Source organism: Rattus rattus, chromosome 18, assembly GCF_011064425.1.
Source record: "Rattus rattus isolate New Zealand chromosome 18, Rrattus_CSIRO_v1, whole genome shotgun sequence".
Lineage (NCBI taxonomy): Eukaryota > Metazoa > Chordata > Mammalia > Rodentia > Muridae > Rattus > Rattus rattus.
The window spans coordinates 42,813,587-42,837,405 of NC_046171.1; the positions used below are offsets into that span (position 1 = coordinate 42,813,587).

A 23,819-nucleotide genomic window follows, 5' to 3' on the forward strand; every position below is an offset into this window, starting at 1 on the left:
CACCTGTGCAGAGAAAAAAAAATGTAACCACAGATTTCCCTCAGAAGGAGATTTAAAAGAGGGGGGAAAAATAAAATCAAGCCACTCACTGTGACATAAAGGAGCTGCCGCACTTGAAGACGCTCTTCCGTCCGCAGCCCAGACAGGCTCGCAGACGGGAGCCGCTCCCCTGCCCACCCCAGCCCGCCCGAAGAACACTCCCGCACTCGGGAGAAACTGCTCCCTGGGGGGTTTCTGTGTCTGCTGGGGTGGCAGCCTGCGGCGCTCTTTCCAGAGAAGAGGTGAGTAGCGGCAGGACACTGATGCCTTTCCCTCACAGATGCCACAGAGCCCCCCCCCCACAGTAGCCATTCTGTGCCCTGTGTGCTCCAGACTCCTACAAAGAGGCATCTTCCGACGACTCCACCACCACCTCCCTCACCCGCTCTCCCAGACAAGAAGGCATCTATTGGTAAATTAAGCCAAATTGGTTCCAATTAAAAATTTCACTTTAGAGACGAACACTAAATGGGCTGGCCGTTTAAGCTCCTTTGAGCGGCGGCAGAGCCCTGTTAAGTGGTACGATGGCTTAGGACAGGACGTGGGGGGCAGCAAGATTCACTCAACCCAACGTCTCACTGAATAGGCCTGGGAGTGTCCTGCATCCATTATATCTGGGTAAGGCAAATGGACCAATCTCCCTGTAACATCACCAGCTTTGTGACTTTAAAGCCAGCCATCTCGAAAAGATGTGGGTCGCTTTGAAATAGTGGTCAAAATGCTGGAAAAGGGTGACATTTGACTCCAAGGGCCCTAACCCTGGAAGGCTTATAATTGTACGGCTACTTCAAAGTGGATGTCACCCAGCAACACCTGACCCTCATGTTAGATGTACATCGTGTCTCCTCCTGTTCTAAACCCTAACTCCAGGCTGCAGGCCACACAGGCCTCCCTAGGTTAAGGCGGGAAGCACTGTTTACATAAGAGCAGATTCAGAACCGAATTCTCCTACATCCATAACCTATAACTCCAACGCCTAGATTCAGAGGCTCTAGAAGCACGACTCCGAGGGACTACCTGTGAGCTTCTCCCTGTGCATCTGTCCTTGCGGGGGCGGGGGGGGTTGGCTGCAGGTCTTTCTGCAGATCATCAAAGATCACGATTCAAACAAAACATTGAGAACAAACACCCACTTCAGACCGCTGTCTGTGTGGGTTTGTGCGCCCCTCGGCTCTATCCTGATGGAACTCTTGGAGAGAGAGGCAGATTACTTAAGCGGGGAAGCCTTGGCCCCTCGTATTTATCAACCAGGATAATTCAAGGTTGGCACTGAATTTGGACTCTTTCAGCCTGAGTGTTGATGACAAGTATTCACTACCACACGGGCTCTTTACTGGCACACTTTAAAACAGAGCCTTCCACCTTGGTAGCCAAGGGGTTCTTGCAGAAGACTCCCCCGGTGTTGGTCAGTCCTTATGGAAACTGAGTCTCAAGTCATGACTAACGGCAGAGCTGGGTGACACAGGCTGGGGCTCCATCTTGGTTGTGGAATGGAGAAAGCAAGCCCATATGGTGAAGGTGTCTCTCTCCCTAGCACACTGACAGCCGTGACCAGAGGCTCAGAGCTCGAGTGAGAAGCAGCTGGGGGGGCTGTCCACCTCCCTGTCTGTTTTTCTCCCTTGATGCTTCCCTGTCGGGTCACTCCTGGCTTCTTTTGCTTTAAGATTCGCCTGAAAAAAGAACTCAGCTCATTCTAAAATCCGCCCTTTTTACTATCCGATCAATACATCCATTGTTTCCAGATCTCCAACAAGAGGGATGCGCACTTCGGAAACAATGAGTGGATCAGCCATTGGCCAGTTTAAAGGATAGAGGTGACTCCCTTAAGACAGCCTTCAGGGTAAGTTTAGACAGCGCTTTCGTGTAACCTGGTGAGATTTCCAGTAAAGTCAAGAAGGATCCCACAGACGGTGAGAACTTGAAGGCCCCCAACCTTCTGCATTCATACAGATAACACTTTTAACTCTTCCGAGCCCCTCGTGAGTCACCTCAGCAGTTTTCGTCAGAGTGGAACGAAGCAGAAATGAACAGAGCACGTCATTTAGAGACTAAGTTCGGTTTCATTGAGCTCTATTGAATTTTAGTAGCTATGCCCCGGGTTCTGTGTGTATGTCCTAAAATCCAAATAGTTCTCGCATTTTAGCACCTTTGAAACGGTGTTTTTTACGATTCTTGTTAACCATGACATGTTTTATGAGTCTCGTTTTAACCGGATTCCCTAACAGCAGCATTTAAAAAAAAAATCTTCTCTTGGCACTTCCTGATAAACGGAGGACAGAGCAACGTGCCCGCGACTCCGTCCGTGAAATGAGGTATGAACATGCCGTGCGCATGCACGTCGAAATGAGCACGAAGCGACATGATTTCTTACGACTGACTCACTGTCAATACACGGCTGAGAAACAGCGCACTGATCCACTCACATGTCAAGCTTCTAGCCGCTAAAGAAGACAAAGTCACTATCACCCTGCTGGCAGGAGCTATTGCACCTCCCTCCCACCCCTGTCCCTGCCTCTGTCACCCTCTTCTATGGACTCCTCGCTGAGCGACACCTGTAACTCACCTGCCTCTCACGGCCCCAGCACTGTCAGTTGTCACTGAAGGAGGCCAGGAAGTACTGTACATGGGGACTGCTCAGGGTGTGTGCAGGTAAGGAACTGTCCAGGAACGCGACCCACGGACATCAACTAAGCAGGGCTCGTAGGTGCTCACAGAGACTGAGGTGTCAATCCTGGGGCCTGCGCGGCTCTGTGCTAGGTCCTCAGTGTCAATGGTATGGTTGTTAGCTTGGTGTTTGCATGACACTGCTGAGGGTGGGAGCAGGGACTGTCTCTGACTCTTAGGCCTGCTGGTAGAACCCTTTTCCTGGGCGCCTCATCCAGCCCTTAAACGAGGGTTTGTGCAGAGTCTTATTGGGTCCTGTTAGGCTGTGTGGAGTGGATAGCCCTGGGAGGCCTGCTCTTTTCTGGAGGGAAATGGAGGAGGAGTGGATCTGTGTGAGCCGGGAGGGAAGGAAGAGGGGAAGCAGGGAAACTTCAGTTAGGATGTGTTAAAAACAAAAAATGAAGGGAAGGAAGGGTGGGTAAAAAGAAACCTTTCTAGAGTGTGTTAACCTTCCTGTTGCTATAACCATAAGTTCTTCTACTAATGTCTGTATTTCTCTTTTTCATTTAACCCCTGAACAAAATGGTGGTTCTCATAAAACCACCAAAATAGTTCTAAGTCATATGGTATTGTTTCAGGTATCCCTATAGAGCCTATAATGTCTAAGAGGTTAAAGCACATCGCAGAAGTACAGTAAGGGTTATGTATTTGCTGTATGATGTGGGCTGTATGGGGCCTTCCTCCCTGACTCGTATCTTTTTGAGACCTGCCATCCTTAGCCTTGTTCCTCCCACCTCATTTCATGAGTTTACATTTTGGTCTTAGCACTGATATTGTTCACCCGAGCGCAGGGACTGGCCCCGGGCTGGGTGAGTCGCACTGTGGTCCCTGATTCTAACCTGTTCTACTATGTCTCACGTCCTAGCCCTGTTTGCTTGCTGGTCTTTTCTATTTAACTGTGGGGTCCTCAGAGGTGAGGCTCTCCCCTCATTTATCTCCGCATCCTTGGCCACAGAACAACACCCGGCATGCTGCGGGTCTTCAAGACCGCTTCCTGACTAAACGAGTCAGGAGATACGGGTGGGGCCGATGAGCCGGGACTCAGACACAAACAGAAGCCATCATGCAGGCTCCTGGGGTCCACATTCCCAGCCCTGGGAGGGACACATCCCAGACGCTGGGGTCCTCACTGAGTGGCCAGTCTGACTCGTGCGTTCACTCAGCACACGTGTGTGGGAAGATGCAGCCTCTATCTCTCTAGCCTTTCCTCCCAACCTACCCCAATGTCCCTGGCTAAGCCCATGTGACATCAGCTCCCTCTATCCCCTCTCTGAGTAGACGTCCCAGGGCGAGACCCATCTTTCCATGAGTCCTCTGCACAGCTGGTTTCCAGCAACACAGCCATGGCAATCACTCCGCAGACCCCTCTTGTTCCCGGAGAAGTCAGGTTACGGGGGCTGTCCCTGATGCTAGCTTTGACAGAGGTTTCATTCAATACACTGCCTCATCTCTCTATGTGTACAAGGAGAAAGAGATGGAGGTCTGCGTCACTTCTATGAGCCCCCGGTCAAACATTCAATCATGTATGTAGCCATGAGAATATCAGACATCTCCTTGTCTCAGGCTGAGTCACATGGACATAATTACATTTCACTGATGTTACTATGTGCTCGATCGCTTTAAGGGAAATACAAGGTAAGTGAGCAAAGGTGCTTGGCAGGAGGGGGGCTGTGCTTGTGGCAACTTGGGCTCCAACCTCATTTATATCGGGAGCTTTTCTCTGTAGTCTCTCACCACCATTAACGCCAACGCCAACGCTCCAAACAAAACACTTAAGGCATCTAAACATTTTGTCTAGCTTTCGAAATCCCCATCAAATTCCGGTTGTCTGACTTTAGACTTCAATAAATTGGAATGATTTCTACGAACTCCACCTGACATGTGCCTTCTAAGTATCTCTCTCTGGGTTTTAATTCATTCTCGTGCATGCTCGAACACATGCACACATGCATGAGTACGCGCATGCCCGTGTGTGTGGAGGTCAGAGACTGACACCTCAATCACCTTCCCACCCTCATTTTTGAGACAGGGTCTCTCAGTGAACCTGGAGCTCACTGAGTCGGCCAGATTGGCTGGCCAGAGGTTCCCAAGGATCTGACTCCCAGAACTGGGATTTTCGCATTAGTGCCTCAGAGCCTAGCTTTTATGTGGGTATTAAGATCAAACTCAGGTTCCCACACTTGTATGGCAAACACTTTACTGACAGAACAGTTTCCCCAGTCCCCTTAAGTGTCTAAGTCTAGTTTACACTGGGGCTCGGATGGCTAATATTCTTCTCTATTTATTAAATAATCCTAAACCCTGAAATTTATATCACCGATACAAGGCTTCTTCTGGTGCCAAGGATTCTTACTGTGTTCTTTTTAATTGTACTCCCTTGACATGGGACTTGAGGTCGTGCTGTGTTTATGGATATGGTGTCTGCTGCCTTCATATTTGATTCGTATGTTCTCATGCAACGACACCAAATGAAGCAAAGGTAAGAAGTTGTAAAAGTAAACCATAGACTTGGAATGTGTGTCACTCTCTCTATGCTGTCCACCCAAGTGATACTGCCTCTTCCTTTATTGTGCAGAACAACATTGCTGTAGTTTGGACCATAAATGGCGCCCAAAGACAAACGTGGTAAAGGCTTGAGCCCTGGGGCGGGACTATTGAGAAGTTCCTATCCTATAGGAAGTAGGACCTAGATGACGTCATTGGATGACATCATGCCCCTGCAGAATGACATCATGCCCTAGTTATTTCGTTTCTCTTTTGCTTCCTGGCCAGGAGATGAGAAGTTTCGCTCCACCGTGCCTTCCTTCTATGATGTTCTTTATCACAACAGTCCCAAAATGAACAGGGCCTCCTGAACCAAGCCGAGAAAACCATCGTTATAAAGTGGTCATCTCTGGTATTAGTTACAGGGATGAAAAGCTGACCAACACAAAGAGGGATATGTTTTCCCAACCCAGAAGCTCATCCCCTTGAACTCTGAAGCATGCCACCAGGGTACCTGAGGGCGAGAGCAGAAAGCGCTCCCAAATGCTCTCCACGGTCATTAGCAACCTGCTTGCACTGCCAGGGCTGCCTCTGTGGATTAATATGTGCACTGTGCAGTAAGCCATCTGCCATGGAGTTTAACCCAGACTTTCGTTGAGGCAGAGATTGCTCCTGAGTGTCAAGAGGCACGGTCCACTTATAGCAGAGTAGCCGTATTGTTAGTTCCTTTGTCCCCAGCACAGCAAGTGTGCAATCTTTTGTTTCTCATGTGGATATAACCTGGAGTTTAATAAAAAAAAATTATGTGTGTAATTCTCTATGTCAACTCTTTCAAAGTTTCGCATTAGCCCTTCATAAAATCGGGTTAGGAGGAGTGGACAACAGGTTTCTTAGAAGTGGTTTGCAGCTCAGTCATCGCCATGAGCTTCAGCAATGTACAGCCAAACATATAAAAACGACTTCTTTGCGTCTAAGGTGATGCCATAATGAGCCCCCAGTGTCTGCTCTCAGGGTGCTGAGCAGGTGGCCATGGGAGCCATAATCTGTGGGTTTCCATACGGAAGCAATGCAAGGCCATCAGCCACGTCCTCTCCTTGGTCTCTAGTTTCAACAGAGCAGTCCCTTTGTCAAGTAACACTGCTCCTAACACATAGCCCTGGGATGGAGAAAGCCTCTGATTCGCCCTCACTCTGAGGAGTATGGTCCAGGTTCTTAATCCAAGACAAGCCTCTCTTCCTTGTCTCTTGCCTTCTGTTTCCCTCAAGGGCCCCATGAAGGCAGACCGAGAGGATTAGGTGAAATTGCCGAGAAGACAGGCAAACTCACTCTCAGAAGGGATTATATCTGGCCACTCTTTATTTAGATTTATATTGAAGGCTAACTCAAGATGTAAGTATTCTGTGTGTCTATGTATTTCCTCAGGGGAGGCTCCTTGAATGGTCATCCTGAGGCCTCTGTACTGCCCCAGTGGGCTCTCCATCATCTAACTTTTCTGAAAAATCGGAGGACCAGTCATCACACGCAAAACCCAGGCTTTCTGTGTGTGCTGTGTGCGTGCTCACACATGTATGAGCGGATACCCCTGAGAACTGTATCCCTAGAACCTTCTTCTGATGCTCCCTGGTTCCTGTCAGCAACATCCTGTCGTAGGTTTGCTCCCTGCTTCCTGGCACTTCAGTTTCCTGATCCACTAATGATGACTGGAGAGTCAAATTACCATTTAGGTCGTACCCAAGCTCCATAAAATCTGCTAGCCTTCAAAATCGGACACGGGGAGGGACCCACACTTGACTTTGTACAATGTCTCTTCCGCTGCTCACTACCGTGGAGCCCGGCCTCTGATATCCAATGCCCACAGCGATGCTGAGTGTCCCCATCTCGGCTTGCGTTCCCAAAGGTCATCCGTTCACCCTCCGTTTCCGGTTGGTCTTTAGCGTGTCTTCCGAGCTACGGAAGCAGGTTTTTCACTTTTCTAAAGGAGGCCTTTTTAGCACTAATAAAACTTTCATACTTGTCTGCTTAATCAGCCAGCTTCACTGTCCCCTTTTTTTACTTTTTGTTTTTGGCTCGGAGGTATGTGAACCATCTGTGCCTCTAAACCAGTTTGCTTAAATAGCCTCCAGGCAGATTTTATGGTTTTTAAGTTTTTTACTTTAACCTTCAGCCTGCTGTTAGCCATTTTCACCACCGTGTTAAAATCAGCCTCTTTTGGAAATGACTGTCACTGTGTGTGTGTTGGTTTTTTTTTTTCAGGCGCTCCTGGGACGGGAGGGAGGGCTGCCATCCCCGGCTGAACCGCAGGGCCCCCTCGCAGTCCACAGCCACCTGAGGCAGCTGCAGGTGTGGGTAGCCTTGGTGAGGGCCAGCTCCTCCATCTGGCATCCTGAGCAACAAGGCAGACACCCCTCGCTTGGAATATTCATGTGCACATCGCCCAGTTAGGAACCCAGGAAGGCAGCATCTGAACCACTTACCTGCCTGTTTATCACGACATCTCTACAGAATTAACATCACGGTCCTAGGCTGAAACAAAGACTACAAAGAGAGGAGGGAGAATTCTGTCTTCCCACCACACTGCAAACGTGGCCCTCGGTCACTGCAGCACAAGACGAGCTACGTTCTTTCTGCTGTGGTCCAGTCTGGGGACCTGGGCGTCAGTCAGCATTTCTCTGTCCTAGGACTCGTTCTCAAGCTTCCTGTCTGCTCCAGTAGTGAGGTGGTCATAGAATCACCACTAGCTATAATACAACAGAACCACATCTCCTCTCTGAACCAGGGTGGTGGCACGGGGGACAGACTTGTGCCCTTTTGTGGGCCTTTCCATCAAACCCCACAGGTCAGGCAGCCATTACCACTGAAGTCCCTCAGCCACACGGTGCATTTTTAATGCAATCTTGTCTGTTTTTATTGTTGCCTTCTGATATATTTGATAATTTAAACCATTTCTCTTATCATTTCTTTCCAAAATGCCCCTATCTTTAAGAGTTACAAGCTGTCTATCCGCTATGACATGAATTATTTTATTAAGTATTTGGCTAATACTACAGACCATGATGCTAAAAGAAAAATCAGGGGAGGTGAAGCCAGCAGGTGAGCAACAGTGGGCAAGAGATTGGGGTAGATCGGTGGGATGAATGAATTCACAAACAGATGGACAAATGAGTTACGGTTTGAGGGACATTTTATTTGCTTGATTTTTTCCCTGTGAGTCTGTATGTATACATGTACATGCAATTTATACATATATCTTCATGTTCCTAGGTACACGGTGCATATATGTGGGTGTCTATGATTGCACACAGAAGCCCAAGGACAACATCCTGTGTCCTTCTTCAGGTGCCCCTCCCATGTTTGTTGTTGTTGGGACAGGGTCTCTCACTGGCCTGGAGCCCACCAAATAGGTCAGGCTGATGGGAAGAACCCAATGGCAGAGGTGGGAAACATGCTGCTGCTTCCTCAGCCCAGTAGTCCCTTCTTCCTCTCTCTCTCTGTCTCTGCCTTTCTTTGTCTCTCTCTGTGTGTCTCTCGCTGTGTCTCTCTGTCTCCCTGTCTCTCTGGATCTCTCTGTATCTCTGTCTCTGTCTGTCTCCATCTCTGTCTTTCTCTGTGTCTTTGTCTCTGTGTGTATCTCTCCAGTCTCTCTTTGTCTCTGTCTCTGTCTCTGTCTCTCTCTCTGAGTGTGTGTCTCTCTCAGTCTGTCTCTATGTCTGTGTCTCTCTGTCTCTGTCTTTCTCTGTGTCTCTGTCTCTCTGTGTATCTCTTTGTCTCTCTGTGTATCTCTGTCTCTCTGTGTGTCTCTCTGTCTCTTTCTGTCTCTGTCTCTATCTCTCTCTCCCCGACAGCTCTACGTCCTTCATATTCCAAGTACAGCATCACTTTCTGCAAGAAACTTCCAGAGCTGACTAGTCAAATCCCCACACTCTCACGGCACTCTGCCCCACTCCCCACACAGTGAACTTTGTGTCATTTAACGGACCGTCTGTAATCCTCACGAGGGCAGGAACCAGGTTGTCGTTGGCCATGCAACCAACCGCCCCAGTGCTAACTCCCGGGAGCTGCTTGGCAAATACTTGGATGATTTGCAGATCGACCTGTGAAAGCTGCTTCTTTCAAAGCCTCTCTCTCTTAGCCACCCGAAAGCATCCCGAGTTTTTCGAACACTTTGCCTCCCCTTCCCTGTCGCAGGCACGGTTTAGGGTGTGTGACTAGAGACAGTGACTTTAATGTGTGAGGTGGTGAGCTCTTGAAAGCAGCGGCTTCAATGCCATCACACATCCAGGCCAAAGCGTCTGCCCATCCATGTGCAGGATGGTACGGGGCCAACCCAACCCAGGGTATTCACGCTAATGATAACACATTCGGGACCAGGCGCTCCGATTGAAAGATACCTTTACTACTGTCCATGAGGAGTGAGCGGTAACAACTAACCACTGGGTGCTTTGGTTCTCTGAAATCCCATATTCTAACATCTGAAAACAGCAAAGAATGTCAACCCTTTAACCCTGTTACGACAGCACTCTAGAAACTGGGTCTCACAAACAGCTGGTCTGGGGTAGGGGGGGTTGTTTGTTGAAGCAATCCAAGTGCTGACCACAGTTTAAACTTTTAATCCACATTTAGATTCCCAATCACACCAACCTAACAAGACTAGATACACACAAAATGCTCCATGTATAAAGAACCCAACCTCATGAAATAACTTGAAATCACGGCTTCCTCTCTACCAGACATGTGCCAGCCCCTGCCATCAGCTGTCACTTGGGTCCCCTCTCTCTTCCCAGGCTCTCATTGTCATGGTTGCCCTGCCCCTCCTCCCCGTAGCCTGTGGGGTTTAGGGGGAGACAAACGCAATGTCAGAGGGAAGCCCAAATCTGTTCCAACTGACCAGAGAACTCTGTTACGTTCACCATAGCCCCTCATTCGGGGACAAGCCTTGGGTGTAGGTGTGGGCAGTAAAGCTAGGACACAGCCACTCATGTGAGAACAAGGAAACTTGGAGTCCTCATGTTGTTAGCAGCCGCTCCAGGACATGTGGGCCCTTGGCTTGGAATACAGCCCACACTGTGCTGCAGCTGCCCTTTGCTACTTTGTGGGTTCTTCTTTCTTACAACCTTTATCCCCCTGGTTTCATCCCCCAATAGTGGACAGGACAGAAACAAGGAGAGAGAGGGAGAGGGATCAGGAAAATCCCTGGATCTAATTCTTGTAGCTGAGCTTTGCTACTTTGTGGGCTCTTTTTCTCACCCTTTACCCTCCCCACACCCCTTTCACCCCATCACAAGGTAGGAGAGAAAGAAGGATAAAGGAGGGGGAGAGGAGAAGAGAGAGAGAGGGATGGGGAGGAGAGGAGAGGAGAGGAGAGGAGGGAGAGAGAGAGAGAGAGAGAGAGAGAGAGAGAGAGAGAGAGAGAGAGAGAGAGAGCCCTGAATCTAATTTCTTTCCTTTTGTTACTTCTTTGAGCATGGATGACGGACGACATCCAACACCACACACCCCATGAATGACCAACCACCACTAACCCCGCCTCACGGGGCCTTAACCTTTCTATACCCATCTGAAAAGTTCCCAGAATCCCAAACGTCACCACGCAATCGCAGCAACCGTCTGCAGCTGGCAAGAGCACCCCTCTGCTAGAGCACGAGGCAAATCATAGTCGGCTGCCGTGGCCAGCCGAAGCAGCCCTGCACCCCCAAAACCTGGGATTAAAACGAAAACATATTCTTAAAATATTTCTCCGTTTTTTAGAAGGAACCAAAGTTCTAGAATTGCCACTGTGGTGCACACAATACATGGATGGCAAAAGTAGACTACAATGGCGGTAAGACCGCTACACCGCCACGTCAAGCTTACCCCAAAGTATGAACCAATTCAGAAGCACAGATGACTTTTATTAGTTAAACCTGCCCCAGTTAGGCCATACTGTAGTGGTTACCCGACTACACTTGTTTTTAGATAATACAAACTTCAAAATAATCCTTATACCCAAAGATGGGCCTTCAATGTCTCTGCTTCCTCACATGCTTTTACTTCTGGAGGCAGAGTTAGAGAAACCTACGGTGTCACAGGCTTTCCAGCCCAGTGGCTCTCTGTGAAATGCTTGCCCTGACCTCCCCCCCCATCTCCCCGCCCCAGGCTGGGGTGGGCCCCTCACCAGCGCTGTCCCTCCTCATCCCCTCCTCCCCATAAAAGAGAAATACCACTGAACTGGTTTGACTTTAGCTACTGGGAAATGTTTCATAATTACTAATGAATAATTCAGCAAATAAGATATTTTTAGTTTTCTATTACTAGGCACACCCAGCTTTGATGGGAATTCTGTTGCCTTTCTTACTTTCCAAATCCCGTTTGCACGCAGGGCCTTACATGAAACATTGCCCTAATGGAAGTTCAATCAGCAACCAACATCGGATCACTCACCAGTCCTCGCGGCGGCTTCTTGGGGTTGCACTGCACTTAGGATCAACCCCAAAAGACTTCCTCTCCAGCTCTACGGCCTGGCTCCTAGCCACCCGCATCATTCATTCATCTCCAGACACCCCACCCTTCCTGGGCCGTTCAAAACTGCCACGCCTGTTTCCGCCTAATGACCTCTTCTCCGACTCCTCTGCCCTGCTGGGACCTCCTGCCACAAGCCGGTCATACAACTAGCTTTGCCATTTCCTTCTGTCCCTCTATGTGCCAGCCCCTCCAGGATGGCATCCGCAGTAACAAGATGCAGAGCACCGTCACTGGCCATCACATCTCTCCACCTGTTCTCACGGCGTTTATCACTACAGGAAATCATCTATCTACCCGCTGGAATACAGCTTCCTTTAAGAGTCCCTTTAAGGCACAGGCTTAATATATAGCTTTATTATTTTTTTAGTTTTTTTTTTTTTAATATATATAAGTACACTATGGCTGTCTTCAGACACACCAGAAGAGGGCATCGGATCTCATTACAGATGGTTGTGAGCCACCATGTGGTTGCTGGGAATTGAACTCAGGACCTCTGGAAGAGCAGTCAGTGCTCTTAACCTCTGAGCCATCTCTCCAGCCCTATATATATTTTTTTTATCTTTTAATTTTTTTTTTCTGAGACAAGATCTCACGTATCCTAGGCTGTTCTGGAACCTCCTGTATTGCCCACGTTAGCTTGGACCTCCTATTCCTCCTGTCTCTACCTCCCCAAATGCTAAGGTGTGAGCCACTGCTTCTGGATTTTAGCGTTTTATTTTATTTTATTTTATTTTATTTTATTTTATTTAGAGACTGATTAGAAGAGAAAGTAACAAATGTTAAGAGTGCTTCTTTTTTCTAGAGTAAAATCAAAGGAGAGCAAGAAGGAAGTATTTCTTTCCCACCAGGCAAACCTCCCCCCCCCCTTGTCTTTCCCATCAATGATGCCCAACACATTATAGCAATTTAAGAAACACACATCCTTACAAACACAGAACTGGGCCTTCAGAAATTCTTAAACCAGAAAGTTGCATGTATAATCATGAAACTTTTCACCATATGTCAATTATAAATCATTCCGTCAAGACGTATTACAAGGATAATATCTTTTATTGGATCTATAGAGAGATCATCACTTTATCATGAATGCTTGGTGACATTTTAGATGTCATACATATCTCTAAATGCCTGGTACCCTCTGAGCCTCCAAAATCCACTTAGTGGAGAGGGTGTGGCTTTTAATGCTAATGAGCTAGGTAGTCAAAAAATTTATGTTAAAAGAGATAATTTAAAAAATAAATTTAAGAGAAAATTCAAATGTGTATGATTAAAAACTGTATGTGAAATGTTTCATTTATATCATAAATTCTATTGCTTTAGAAAAATAATCATTTCAAAATCAAGGCAGTTTTTTTTCCCCACAATCAAAAGTGGTTAAATACATTTCACCATATTTATGAATGATTTCTCCTTCCCGTCTCTAAAGCTCTCTCATAAATCACTATAATGCTTCCAAAGTACATTTGGAAGTAAAAAATTCACATCTACAAGCTATATTTCCTCTATCTGGAGATGAATTGAGTAGAAAATGCATTAATATCTGAATTTATAATAGAGTAGTTAACCCTTAGCCATAGCAAACTGATGAGGGAGATTTTACCATGCAAGGATTAATCAGGACTATGCAATTTGACATCTTAGGGACATAATCACGAGTGGATTCTATTCCTCTGTTTACTTTTCCTTTGGGGAATGACTTGCAAAGACACTGCATGTTCAAATAAATGTAATTCTCGTGCTTAATCACATCACTTAAAATGTTATTTTAATAATATTACGTACCCCAAGAACATCCCTTACTACCAAAGATCATTTCATCTCTCAGATAAATTCATCAATCAAACACTGAGCAAACACGAGCCAGGTACGGCGTCCCATTCCTGCCACAGCAACTACAAAGGTAACTGATGAAGCAGGACCGCAAGTTCAAGGCCCACTTAGTCTACTTGGTTAGTTCAAGGCCAGCCTGGACAACTTAATGAGACCCTTTCTCAAAATTAAAAAAAAAAAAAAGAACTGGGGCTATCTCAGTGGCATGTTCTGACCTAGCATACACAACACCCTAGGTTCGATTCCTCTGCTAGGGACAGAGAGACAACAAAAACACAACAACACCCGCACAAGCCAGAATCGGCATCGACTTAGTGAGTCCCAGCCTGACTCTGAGCAATGAGACACAAATTCTGAGCTTACAGGATACTGACTTCCATTCCCAGCCTCTGATCATCTTCACCTCTGTTACTGACCGTAGAACGTTGGTTACCCAGAATGCTCAGTAAACTACAGCAGGGAGCACGTGTTTTCTGTGGCCCGTAGCGGTGTCTATCCCTGCCCACATCCCCTGACACACATTAGATTCCATAAGGCAATTTTTTTTCCTTATTTGATCCCAAGCCATGATAATGCGAGCCGGAAGCTAGGAACCCGAGCAAAGAGTTTATACACGGCTCTCTCAGTTCGTACTTTTACTTACGGACTCAAAAGCCACACAGAGGCGTCAAAATGGAGGGGAACTAATAATAACCCCGGGCACACCCAAAGCGTGCGATGTGGTGCGTAAGACCTCCTTGGGTGTAGTAGATTTTAGAATCAGACCCTGCAAATGTCTATAAAACAAAAAAACCCTCGGGACTCATTCAACTATCTTAGAATATCTCGGTGTGAGCCCCCAGGCCTCCTTGGCATGCATCTGCTCAGATATTCCACATACTTAGCAGAGCATGAGTTAACCAGAGTGTGACTTCCATCCCAGAAAGACACGTGATCGTTTTCCCTTGGTTTCCTCTGGCTAGCTCGCACAAAACTTCTAAACTCTGCCCCTGCGCTGTTCGCCAATGGGGTTCACGAAGCTTTTTTTTTTTTTTTTTTTTTTTTTTTTAACAGGCAGGCTCAGGGAGTGAGTCTGTGCTGAGTCCGTGTTAGGAGGAGAGGCACATCAAAAGGACTCCTCAGATAACTTGTTCAGTGCTCATTCTTCAAATAAACCAAACACTATTAGTAACAAGGCAGGGAGCCCCGCGTGTGACTGGATCAATTAAGAGAACGTTCAGTGCAGATAAATAGATCGCTTCTCGATCATTTGTTTACTGAACTGTCCACTGCCCAAACAGACAGACGACGAATTCCAAACGTGCACATTTATCTCCGCGTTGCAGAAGTCACCAGGACACAATGTGGCGGATGCAACCTGACACGGTGGTTAATGTTAAAGGGGAGTGTGCCTCTTAGACCGATTGGATAATTACCGGCGGTTCAGAGGAGAAAGACTTGATTTAAGTGAATAGTATTAGCTATCACCAGAAGGAGAGCCAGAGATCTACTGTGCCTGGAAATTAATTCCAGCGTCTGTGGCAACAGCCCCATGTATTGATCAGCACGAAACTAGTGTCAGGTTTATCAAAGATCCCCACTCTGCTTTTCATTCACGGAAAGCACAGAGTCTTGAAGATACGGAGAGTCTCGATCGCTTCCTCACATTTAATTGAGATGCCTGGTGGTATTTAGAAGTGGTGTTCATCCTGGATATTAGGTTAGGAGTCTTTGTTTCCCCCCACAAACTTCAAAGCCCATTAGAAAACGGAAGTGTTTGCTAAGCCCTTCTTTTCGGCCTAAACTCACCCCTGTGCTCTGTTTGCATGCAGGTCTCCCTCATACGCACAATTCTCAAGCAGTTCTCAAGGATTCTGGTCAATGTAAAGTTCTATGCCTATAACCCCAGGCTTGCGTGGCATTCTTGGGGCACTGTGTCCCACCTGCTTGCAAGAGTCCTGTCCTGGATGACCCTCTGGCTTTCCACAGAAACCTGTGTTAAGCCTTCTGCTCACCTACACTTTACCTCGCCTGCCAGAGCTTCCCGACTCCCTTCCTGCTCACAAAGTGTTTCGGGGACTAGCATTCTCTTCTCCTACTGCTGCTCTCAGAGACTCCCAGTTACAGCAGCAAGCTCACTAATATCCCCTTCCATATTTCAAAATGTGAGAGTGCAAGGAAGCTGTTGGCTTAGTTGTTTTTCTCCCGGAGCTTCCTGAGGACGCCTCTGTTTGCTGGGTCCAAAGGGAACTTAGACCCCAGCCTACAAACGGAAGGTGTGGAGAGAGGCCTGCCCTATATGCTAAGCAGTCGGAAGGTTTTTAGAAGACTGCAGGCCAAATGCAGACAGACAGTCAGATCTTGCAGGCTTCCCTATACCCAATAAAAGCCGGGGAAATCCACTCGGACAACCCTGGCTCCCTTCCCGCCTCATTTACTTGCAAGCCAGTGTGCAAACACCAAGCAGAATCAAGTCTTTGGCCTGAGACTGAGGCAGGGCAGGAAGAGAACATTAACTGCAAGTAATTTCTTAATGTCCCTCTCACAGCTTTGTGAATGACAGCCATTGGGCAATTAAATATTGTGCATGTCTAAAGAGACAAAACGGGACAGGTTCACCAGTCTATTAGCGGAGAGAACGTTACGAGTTTCTTCTACACTGCTGGGTTCCATAATTAAGTCTGAAGCCCGGAAATCTTTTCGGGCTATGATTAAGTTTAATTTGAAAAAAACCAAAATAACAACAACAACAATAACAAGAACAGCAACACCTCCCCAACACCACCCCCCACCAAACACTCTATGTAGAAATAAAATGTAAGGCAAAAATTGTGTTGTATGTTAATTAGCGATGGGTTCCCTCTATAAGAGACCTCTAATAAAACACTGGGATGTACCCACGGTCGTAGTTTGACAGTAAAATAAATACACAAAACTCCCCACACAGAGTGCTTGTTACCAGGCAGCCATCGGGAAACTGCGATGACATCACTGGCAAACATCTCCATCTCTAGCACCTATGATCTTCGCCGTACATCACCGTGGTCCACTGGGAGCTACAGTGCATACGGAAGATGACTCTATCTATTTCTGTCTCAGTTCTTGGGAAGTAAGAAGAGCAGGCGAATCTTCAGTGCTCTTAAGAGTCTGTGCTTATTAAATTCCCAATACCACTCAGGGCCCTACAAACCTAAGGTTTGAACAGGGGAAGAAAATCATCGTTGGCTTACGTTGGCCATCCCCCTTCAGTTTTGATTCCCCCATCCTTTCTAGATACTAGTGAAGACAACTAGATATTTATTTCTCATGAAAAAGTAAAAAAAAAAAAAAAAAAAAAAAAAGGACAAACTAAATGCTAAATGGAAAAGAGCATTATTTGTAGTCTTGTTAAGATCTTTTTTAGAGGGATAACAAAAAAAAAAAAACCAACATTTTAGGCTCTCCACTATTTTACAAAGTAAAACTGATATAAAAAGGTTGGACTCGGGCTGGAGAGTTGGCTCGGTGGTTAAGAGCACTGGCTCTTCTTCCAAAGGCCCTGGTTCAATTCTGAGCACCCACATGGCGACTCCCAACTATCGGTAACTCCAGGTCTGAAACACATGCATGAAGGCAAAACAGCCATACGCATACAACAAACATAAAAATAAAATAAGTTAAACTTGTTGCTTCTGCGTCTATTACGAAAGCAGTGGCTTCTTAACCTCCCAGCTCTTTCCTTATGACTCTCTAGGAAAAAAAAAATGTTCTCAAGTCCTGATCTCTGTGGCCTCAAAAAGGGGGCTGGAAAAAAGTGAGCTATTAGCCCTCTGAAAAGTTGTCCCTGTCTGGAACCCCCATAGAAGAGGGGGCAGAAAGAGTGTGAGAGCAGAGGGGACAGAGGACACCAGAACGAGGTCCTCTAAATCAACTGAGCAAAGCTCATGTGAATTCACAGAGTCGGAAGCAGCACAGGGCCTGCACAGGTCAGCACCAGGTCCTCTGCGTATATACCGTGGCTTTCCCTTCAGGGCTTTTATGGGATGCCCAAATGTGTGAACAAGCAGGTCTCTGATTCGTGTGCCTGCTCTTGGGTTCTTTTCCTTCAGTTGGGTTGCCTTGTCCAACTCCGATGTGATGGTTTTGTCTTCTCTTACTATATTTTATCATGTCGCGTTTGTCGTTATCTCTTAGAAGCCTGCTCTTGTCTAATGAGAGCAACAGAGTGGATCTGGTTGGGGGGGGGGGGAGAAGGAACTGGTAGGAGTAAAGGGAGGGGAGACTGGAGTCGGGATATATTATATGAAAAAGAAGAAACTACTTTTAATAAAAGGGGGGAAAAGAAAGTGGTCCCTGTCTCAATCAATGAGATTGACACATCATCAGTAGTCAATATCCACGCCCCTAGATTACATAAGCCCCTCCCATTGGTACCCAATGTCCTGTGCCAACATCCAATGCCTGTAGACTACATAAGCCTCTCCTACCTTGGTTTAAAAATCTTTGAGTCAGCAGTTAAACGTTGTAGAACATTGGGCTCGTGTAAGATACATTGTGAATTAACACTATATGCATCTCAGAGCCGACATCCTGCAATGTATAAACTTGCAGCTTCATGGACTCCTTAAGTGAACACAGCTCTGACTCGCCGGCCTCTCACAGGATGTTAGCAGGAGCAGTGTGCACCAGCCGTCCAAACGACTTCTAAATAAAATTTGAATTCTGTCTAAAATTTACCATAATTGGTTAACTCGGCTTCCACCTGCTCACCTGACGCTAAAGCGCCGAGCTTTGTGAGAGACGAATGGGACATTTTTCAGCCTCCTGGGTCCCAAAGAGAGAGAAAGGCTTGAGCAGTGAATGATTTAAAAGGCTCGTTTTCATGGGCCTTCGTTTCGAGGGTTGGGCTATTTTTATCTTTTTTTTTTTTTTTTTTTTTTTTTTTTTTTTTTTTTAGCAGCAATGCCGTGCGTGTTGCCTGTAGCAGCGCGCATTTCTGGGGAGACAAGCGGGCCCAAGGCACAGCTGTCCAATTTACATTCACAAACGCAGGTGTTGCTCAGACACAAAACAGAGGTCGGCCTGATACTGCTGCTAATTATCTACCTTGTCTGAGGGTTCTCCTTTGTAAAGTTATGCGTGCAATTTGGGTTCAACTCGGAGGCCATTTTTAGATCCCAGCACGATATCCAGCAAGAAATGGGCTGTCATTACAGAGCATAATTTACAGCATAGACAAAACTCTGTTCTGTACATGCACTGTTCACTGTTCTCCGTCCCCTTCCTGGTATTTAAAAACATGGGAAGGAGGAAAGTTGTTCTGTAGAACTGGGAAGAATTCTAAGGGGGAAGTCCACGGTTCTAAAGACAAAAACTAAGAACTCCGTTAAGTGATCCTAGAAGAGATGTCGCTATCTGCCCCTGTCTGCCGTTGGGTACACTCTGGGGCTTGTAACAGCAGTTCTTAGAAATGGCCGGATGCAGGGCCGGGATCTAATACGAGCCATTAGGAAACCTAATCCCTAAATGAAATGACCACAAAATCCTATCAGTTAACAGAAAATGCAGCAGCTCTACACGTTTATAGTAATACAATAGGATATTGTTTCAGAGATAACACTCGGGGGAAAAAAAAAAAGCAGAACCCGGCAGGTAATGTAAGACGTTTATTTCTCTATTTGGAGAAATTGAACAGGCAGAGCTTTGGAATACATAAACAGGAGGGAAGGTGAGAGAAGACGGGTCATACGTGCGCTAAGGGGCTCGGGCAAACCACAGCAGGTCCCCAGGTTTGCAAGACACTAGAGACTCATCCCAGGAGCTCCTCACGGCAAGGGAAGTTGAGTGGACCTTCCCTCAGCTCTGACTGCACCTCCTATAAGTTCCAAATCCTAAGTCTTACCCCGGTTGCTGTTAAACTGCTGAGTTTCAAACCCGGGACAAGCTGCTACAGTGCTTATTAACTATATCAAAGCGGACCTGGCCTCCCGGTTCTCCCAGCATCCCTCAGTCCCTACCTATTTCAGGGTATGGCTGGCACACTCGGCCCTCTATCCTGAACTTGGCTCTTTCTTATAGAATCCAGACACTTTGGTCGCTACCCCTCTGCTTTTGCTCTCTTTGTACCATTGGCCTCCCCGCCTCCTGCGCTAGGCTACCCTTCCCCTCCCCCTCTTCCCTCATGGCTCAGGGTCATGACCACTCTGGATTCTCCCAGATGTGTCTGCTTCTGGCTGTGCTCTCCCACCTGTCTATCTGCAATAAACATCCTCCTCCATCATACCTAGGAGCAGTCATGGCCTTTCCTTTTTCTTTCTTTTTTTCATTCAATTCCCATTAGCCATCTTTCAAAAATGCATGCTATGGAAGCTTATGATTCAGTTTGACCTTAAAATTTATCACAATATTTTAAAAGCATATATATATATATATATATATATATATATGGATATATTCACACATATGCTTTTAAATATGTATACATACACACACACACACATACTGTCTAATGGAGTATTCTGGACTGTGGCATCAGATGCCTATCCTCGCAGGCTTACTACAGAGTGTAAAAGGTATCATTAGTGTGGTGACACTGAATCTTTCTTGGCCTTATTCTCTCCGGGCACCCCGTCAATATTTAGATCCTTAACCCTTCAGACTTGTAGAATAACAAAAGGCCCTGCTCTACAGCCAAGGTCTTCGGGAGGGAATGCAAGGCATTTTGTTGTTGTAAGTAGAGCTCTGAAGAAGAAATTGCTAGGCCCACTCCTAGGACTGTTATCCTCAGTGTTGAGCATTCAGAATGGGAGCCCCAGGCTCTTGGAGATCATTCTAATCCCCTCCCGAGGGAAAGGGAAAGTGAACCCCCCTCTTGACCAAAGATGTCCAGACCTTTCCCTTGCTGACTCCCAGTTCCAGTGGAGATCGTGAGCCTAATTCTTAGAGACTGCTTCTAAAATTCCAACTGGCTGAATTCTGCAGCCTAATTCTTCAGGCATTACGGTTTCTGGCAGAATGAATGTGACCCAAATTTGCGGGTTATTTGCTGCAATGGCGCTTGCAATGCGGCAAGCCATGATCAGCGATGCAAACGGTAGACTTTAAAAAGGCAAGTCCTTGCTCCAAGAGTGGACAGGCTTTTGTCTTGTGTTACAGAAAGGGAAGGGCAGATGCTTAGCTGCATGTGGGCGGTCTCATGAAGTAAGGAAGCTTTGCAGATCAGTGAGACACAATCCAAAGGCTAGAAAAGGGCTTCAATACTTGGTGGCAAATGGCTTTAGTAAGTCCTTCAGAATTGGGAAGTCAGTGTGTGGATGTGTGTATGTGCTTGTTGAAACATCACACATCCCATTTCCCACCAAGAGTGACTGATACTATTCTAAAAGGCCTAGACTGTCTTAAAACAAAACCAAGTCAAAACTGTACTGTGGCTCTTCCTGCGCTAACCCACTACTCTCATGAGCGAGCAGTGTTAGCATACGTACTCCTTATTGCCCCTCTTGTCACGATCAATCATCTTTAACATCCTGTGTCAAGGGAGGTTTGACAATTTTCTGTCTTGACTAGACTGTGCGTCAGGTTTTGGGAAAGCACCCGCCGTATCCCCGCTGTGTGTGTGGACTAAAGCCTCTCTCTGCTGCTAACGTCTGGCTCTCCTCGGCTACTTCTCCCTGGTGGGCTCTGGACTGCGCCCTCCGGTTAGGGCACCGGCTGGGACTTCAGTTCTTCCTCAGGTTCACTCACCTCTCAGAACTCAAACACCAAGCCAAGAGAAATTGATGGTCAAGGTATGTTAGGATGGGTTTATTACTCCAAAAAAGTTAAGCGTGGCAGGAAGAAACGGACAAAACAAAATAAAAACTACACCAGGGGCAAGGCCACAGTGTATCCAGCTAGGGCTAGGAGGCGCATGCGCACGCGAGGGTGGCCCACGGCCTCTCTAAGGTGGCTTACCTTGTTTCTTTTGAAGTAGGCTCTCCGGCAGGCCGCAAAGCATTTCTCGCTGCAGAAGCTTTTCACCTCACTTCCCATACTCAGGGAATAGCGCTTGATCCCCACTTTCTGGCACCAGGCACACATTATTTGTACATTTGACACCTCATCTTCTATAATAAAAGTATAAGAAAAACGTTCATATCAGAAGCAAACATCCCTTCATATTTAGACACACCCTGACCCTGACAGAGTTCCCGGGGCCGCTTGCCATTTCTGGACCTCGCCATTTTCTAAAGGATTTAGGGCCGCCAATCTTAGGGTTGTGGGGAGGGGGGAGAGCAGGAGCAGTAGGGTGCATTTGTTTGTTTGTTTTTCTCCTAAGGGGCTCCTGGGTGTTCCTGTTTCCAACGGGCGTTTTACTTAGAAACCAGAGCATGATTCCAAAGCTACAAGGATTCCCGGAGTACTTAGCATCCTCTCAATCTGCCTAGTCTAACCAGCCTTAGTGATAAGGGGAAGAATTTATCAAATAAACAGGCCATTTCCTCAAGGGTCCTGTGGAAAGTCTTCAAAATGGGCAGTAGTTGGGGCAATTTGGGCCATACGAGCCTGTGTGTGCAATGCAGTGCCCTGGCGTGAACTTGGACAGTCAGGGGCCAGCAATACCATGCATGCTCTCCCACCATAGGTAAAAGAACACGACTGTTGTTTACTGTCACATGATTCCCAAGCCACGTGTTTAATAAAAAAAAAAAAAAGCAAGAGTTGTGAACAGTCAAATTCTGGCAACAGGCAGCAGGCAGGCCTGGCTGACTGGGCATTCTCCTCCAGTGAGCTTTCCAGTCCGGTGACCTCAGGGAAGCACAAGCCCCACTTAACTTAGCTCTGTTTGACGTGGTTTTTGGGCCCCGGAAGAAGGAATGGTTTGAGGTTGTGAGAGCCAGACTGGGGTGGGGTGGGGGTGGGGGTGTCCCTCAGCTACTGGAAGACCCCTCAACCATGTCAACAAAGGCGCTCAGATGAGTTCTGCATGGTCTGCAAGTACTTCTTATATTCGAAATGCTACGTTTCATTCCCTTTCCCCGAGAAGAAAAACGTAACTAGCAAAAGCTACCACGACTGTCACATCCATTACTGCTTAAGACAGATGGGCTGCTCAAGAGAGCAAAGAAAATTAATTAAATTAAGCATACCAAGTGAGCCACAACTCAGAGAGTAAGGAGCTACGGGAGGGTTGGGCTGGTGACACTCAAGTGACTGAAACTTGGGGATATTGGTCTCCTTTAGGGAAATAAACAATGTTGGAAATTCTTCAAAGTATTTTCTGGCTGCCTCCTGGGAGCTTTCAGTGTATCTTGACTAGTGCACTAGTGCTCTGTCCTCTCATTTGACTCTGTGTGTGTGTGTGTGTGTGTGTGTGTGTGTGTGTGCATATGTCTGTGTATATGTACATATGTGTGTCCAAGTGTGTGTGTCTGTACATGTCTTGAGTGTGTTTGTGTGAATGTCTAAGTATATATGTGTATATGTATACATGTGCTTGTGTTGTATGTACATATGTGTAGTGTATCTAAGTGTTTATGTGCATTCTGTGTACATGTATGTATGTATGTGCATGTTATCAGGGTGTATATGCATTTATGTGCATATGTATGTGTATGTGTCTGTAGCAAAGTGTGCATGTACATGTAAATGTGTTGTATCAGCATCTGTGTGTATATAAACATGTATGTGTCTGTGTACATGTATGAGTGTGTATGTGCATATTTGTGTGTATGTATCTATATCTGAGTGTATATGTACATTATGTGTGTATGTGGTATATATGTATATGTATGTGCACATGTTATCTGAGTTTGTACATGTATGTGTTTATGTGTGGGTATCCAAGCCTGTATATACAATATGTGTGTGTGTCTGTGTAAGTATGTATATGCACGGATATGTATCTGTATCTGAGTGTGTACGTGCATTATGTGTGTTCATGTTATCTGAGTGTGTACATGTATATGTGCATATGCATGTACATATGTATATATATGTACATATGTGTGTATTTCCGTGTGTGTATCTGAGTGTGTATGTGCACATGTGTAAGAGTGTATATATGTATATGTGTGTATGTGTATAAGTATATATATATTGTGTATGTATGTGTGTGTGCATACATGTGTCTGTACAGGGGTGTGTGTGTGCACATGTGTCGCTCTAGTTGTCACAATTAGCAGCAGCCCTTCTTTATAGACTCTGTTTTGTACTAACCCAGACTCATAATTCAGACATGAATGGGAATCACAAAATCCCCAGCGAACCCAGTATGTCTGACTTCTGAGTGAATCCCCCAAAGACTAATTGTGAAGCAAGGCCTGCCCCTGGGTTGTTGACATATCCATGGCTCATAGACCCTGTCA

General features: G+C 46.5%; 1 protein-coding gene across 2 annotated transcripts in view; it reads right to left on the reverse strand.

The window, feature by feature from the left end:
- Sobp (sine oculis binding protein homolog) overlaps positions 1-23,819 on the reverse strand; it is a 176,039-nt gene that overhangs the window by 105,708 nt on the left and 46,512 nt on the right. For both annotated transcript variants that reach the window (XM_032888871.1, XM_032888869.1), the window contains exon 4: positions 21,427-21,578. In XM_032888871.1, the coding sequence (XP_032744762.1) occupies positions 21,427-21,578 (152 nt within the window). The remainder of the gene's footprint in view (positions 1-21,426; positions 21,579-23,819) is intronic.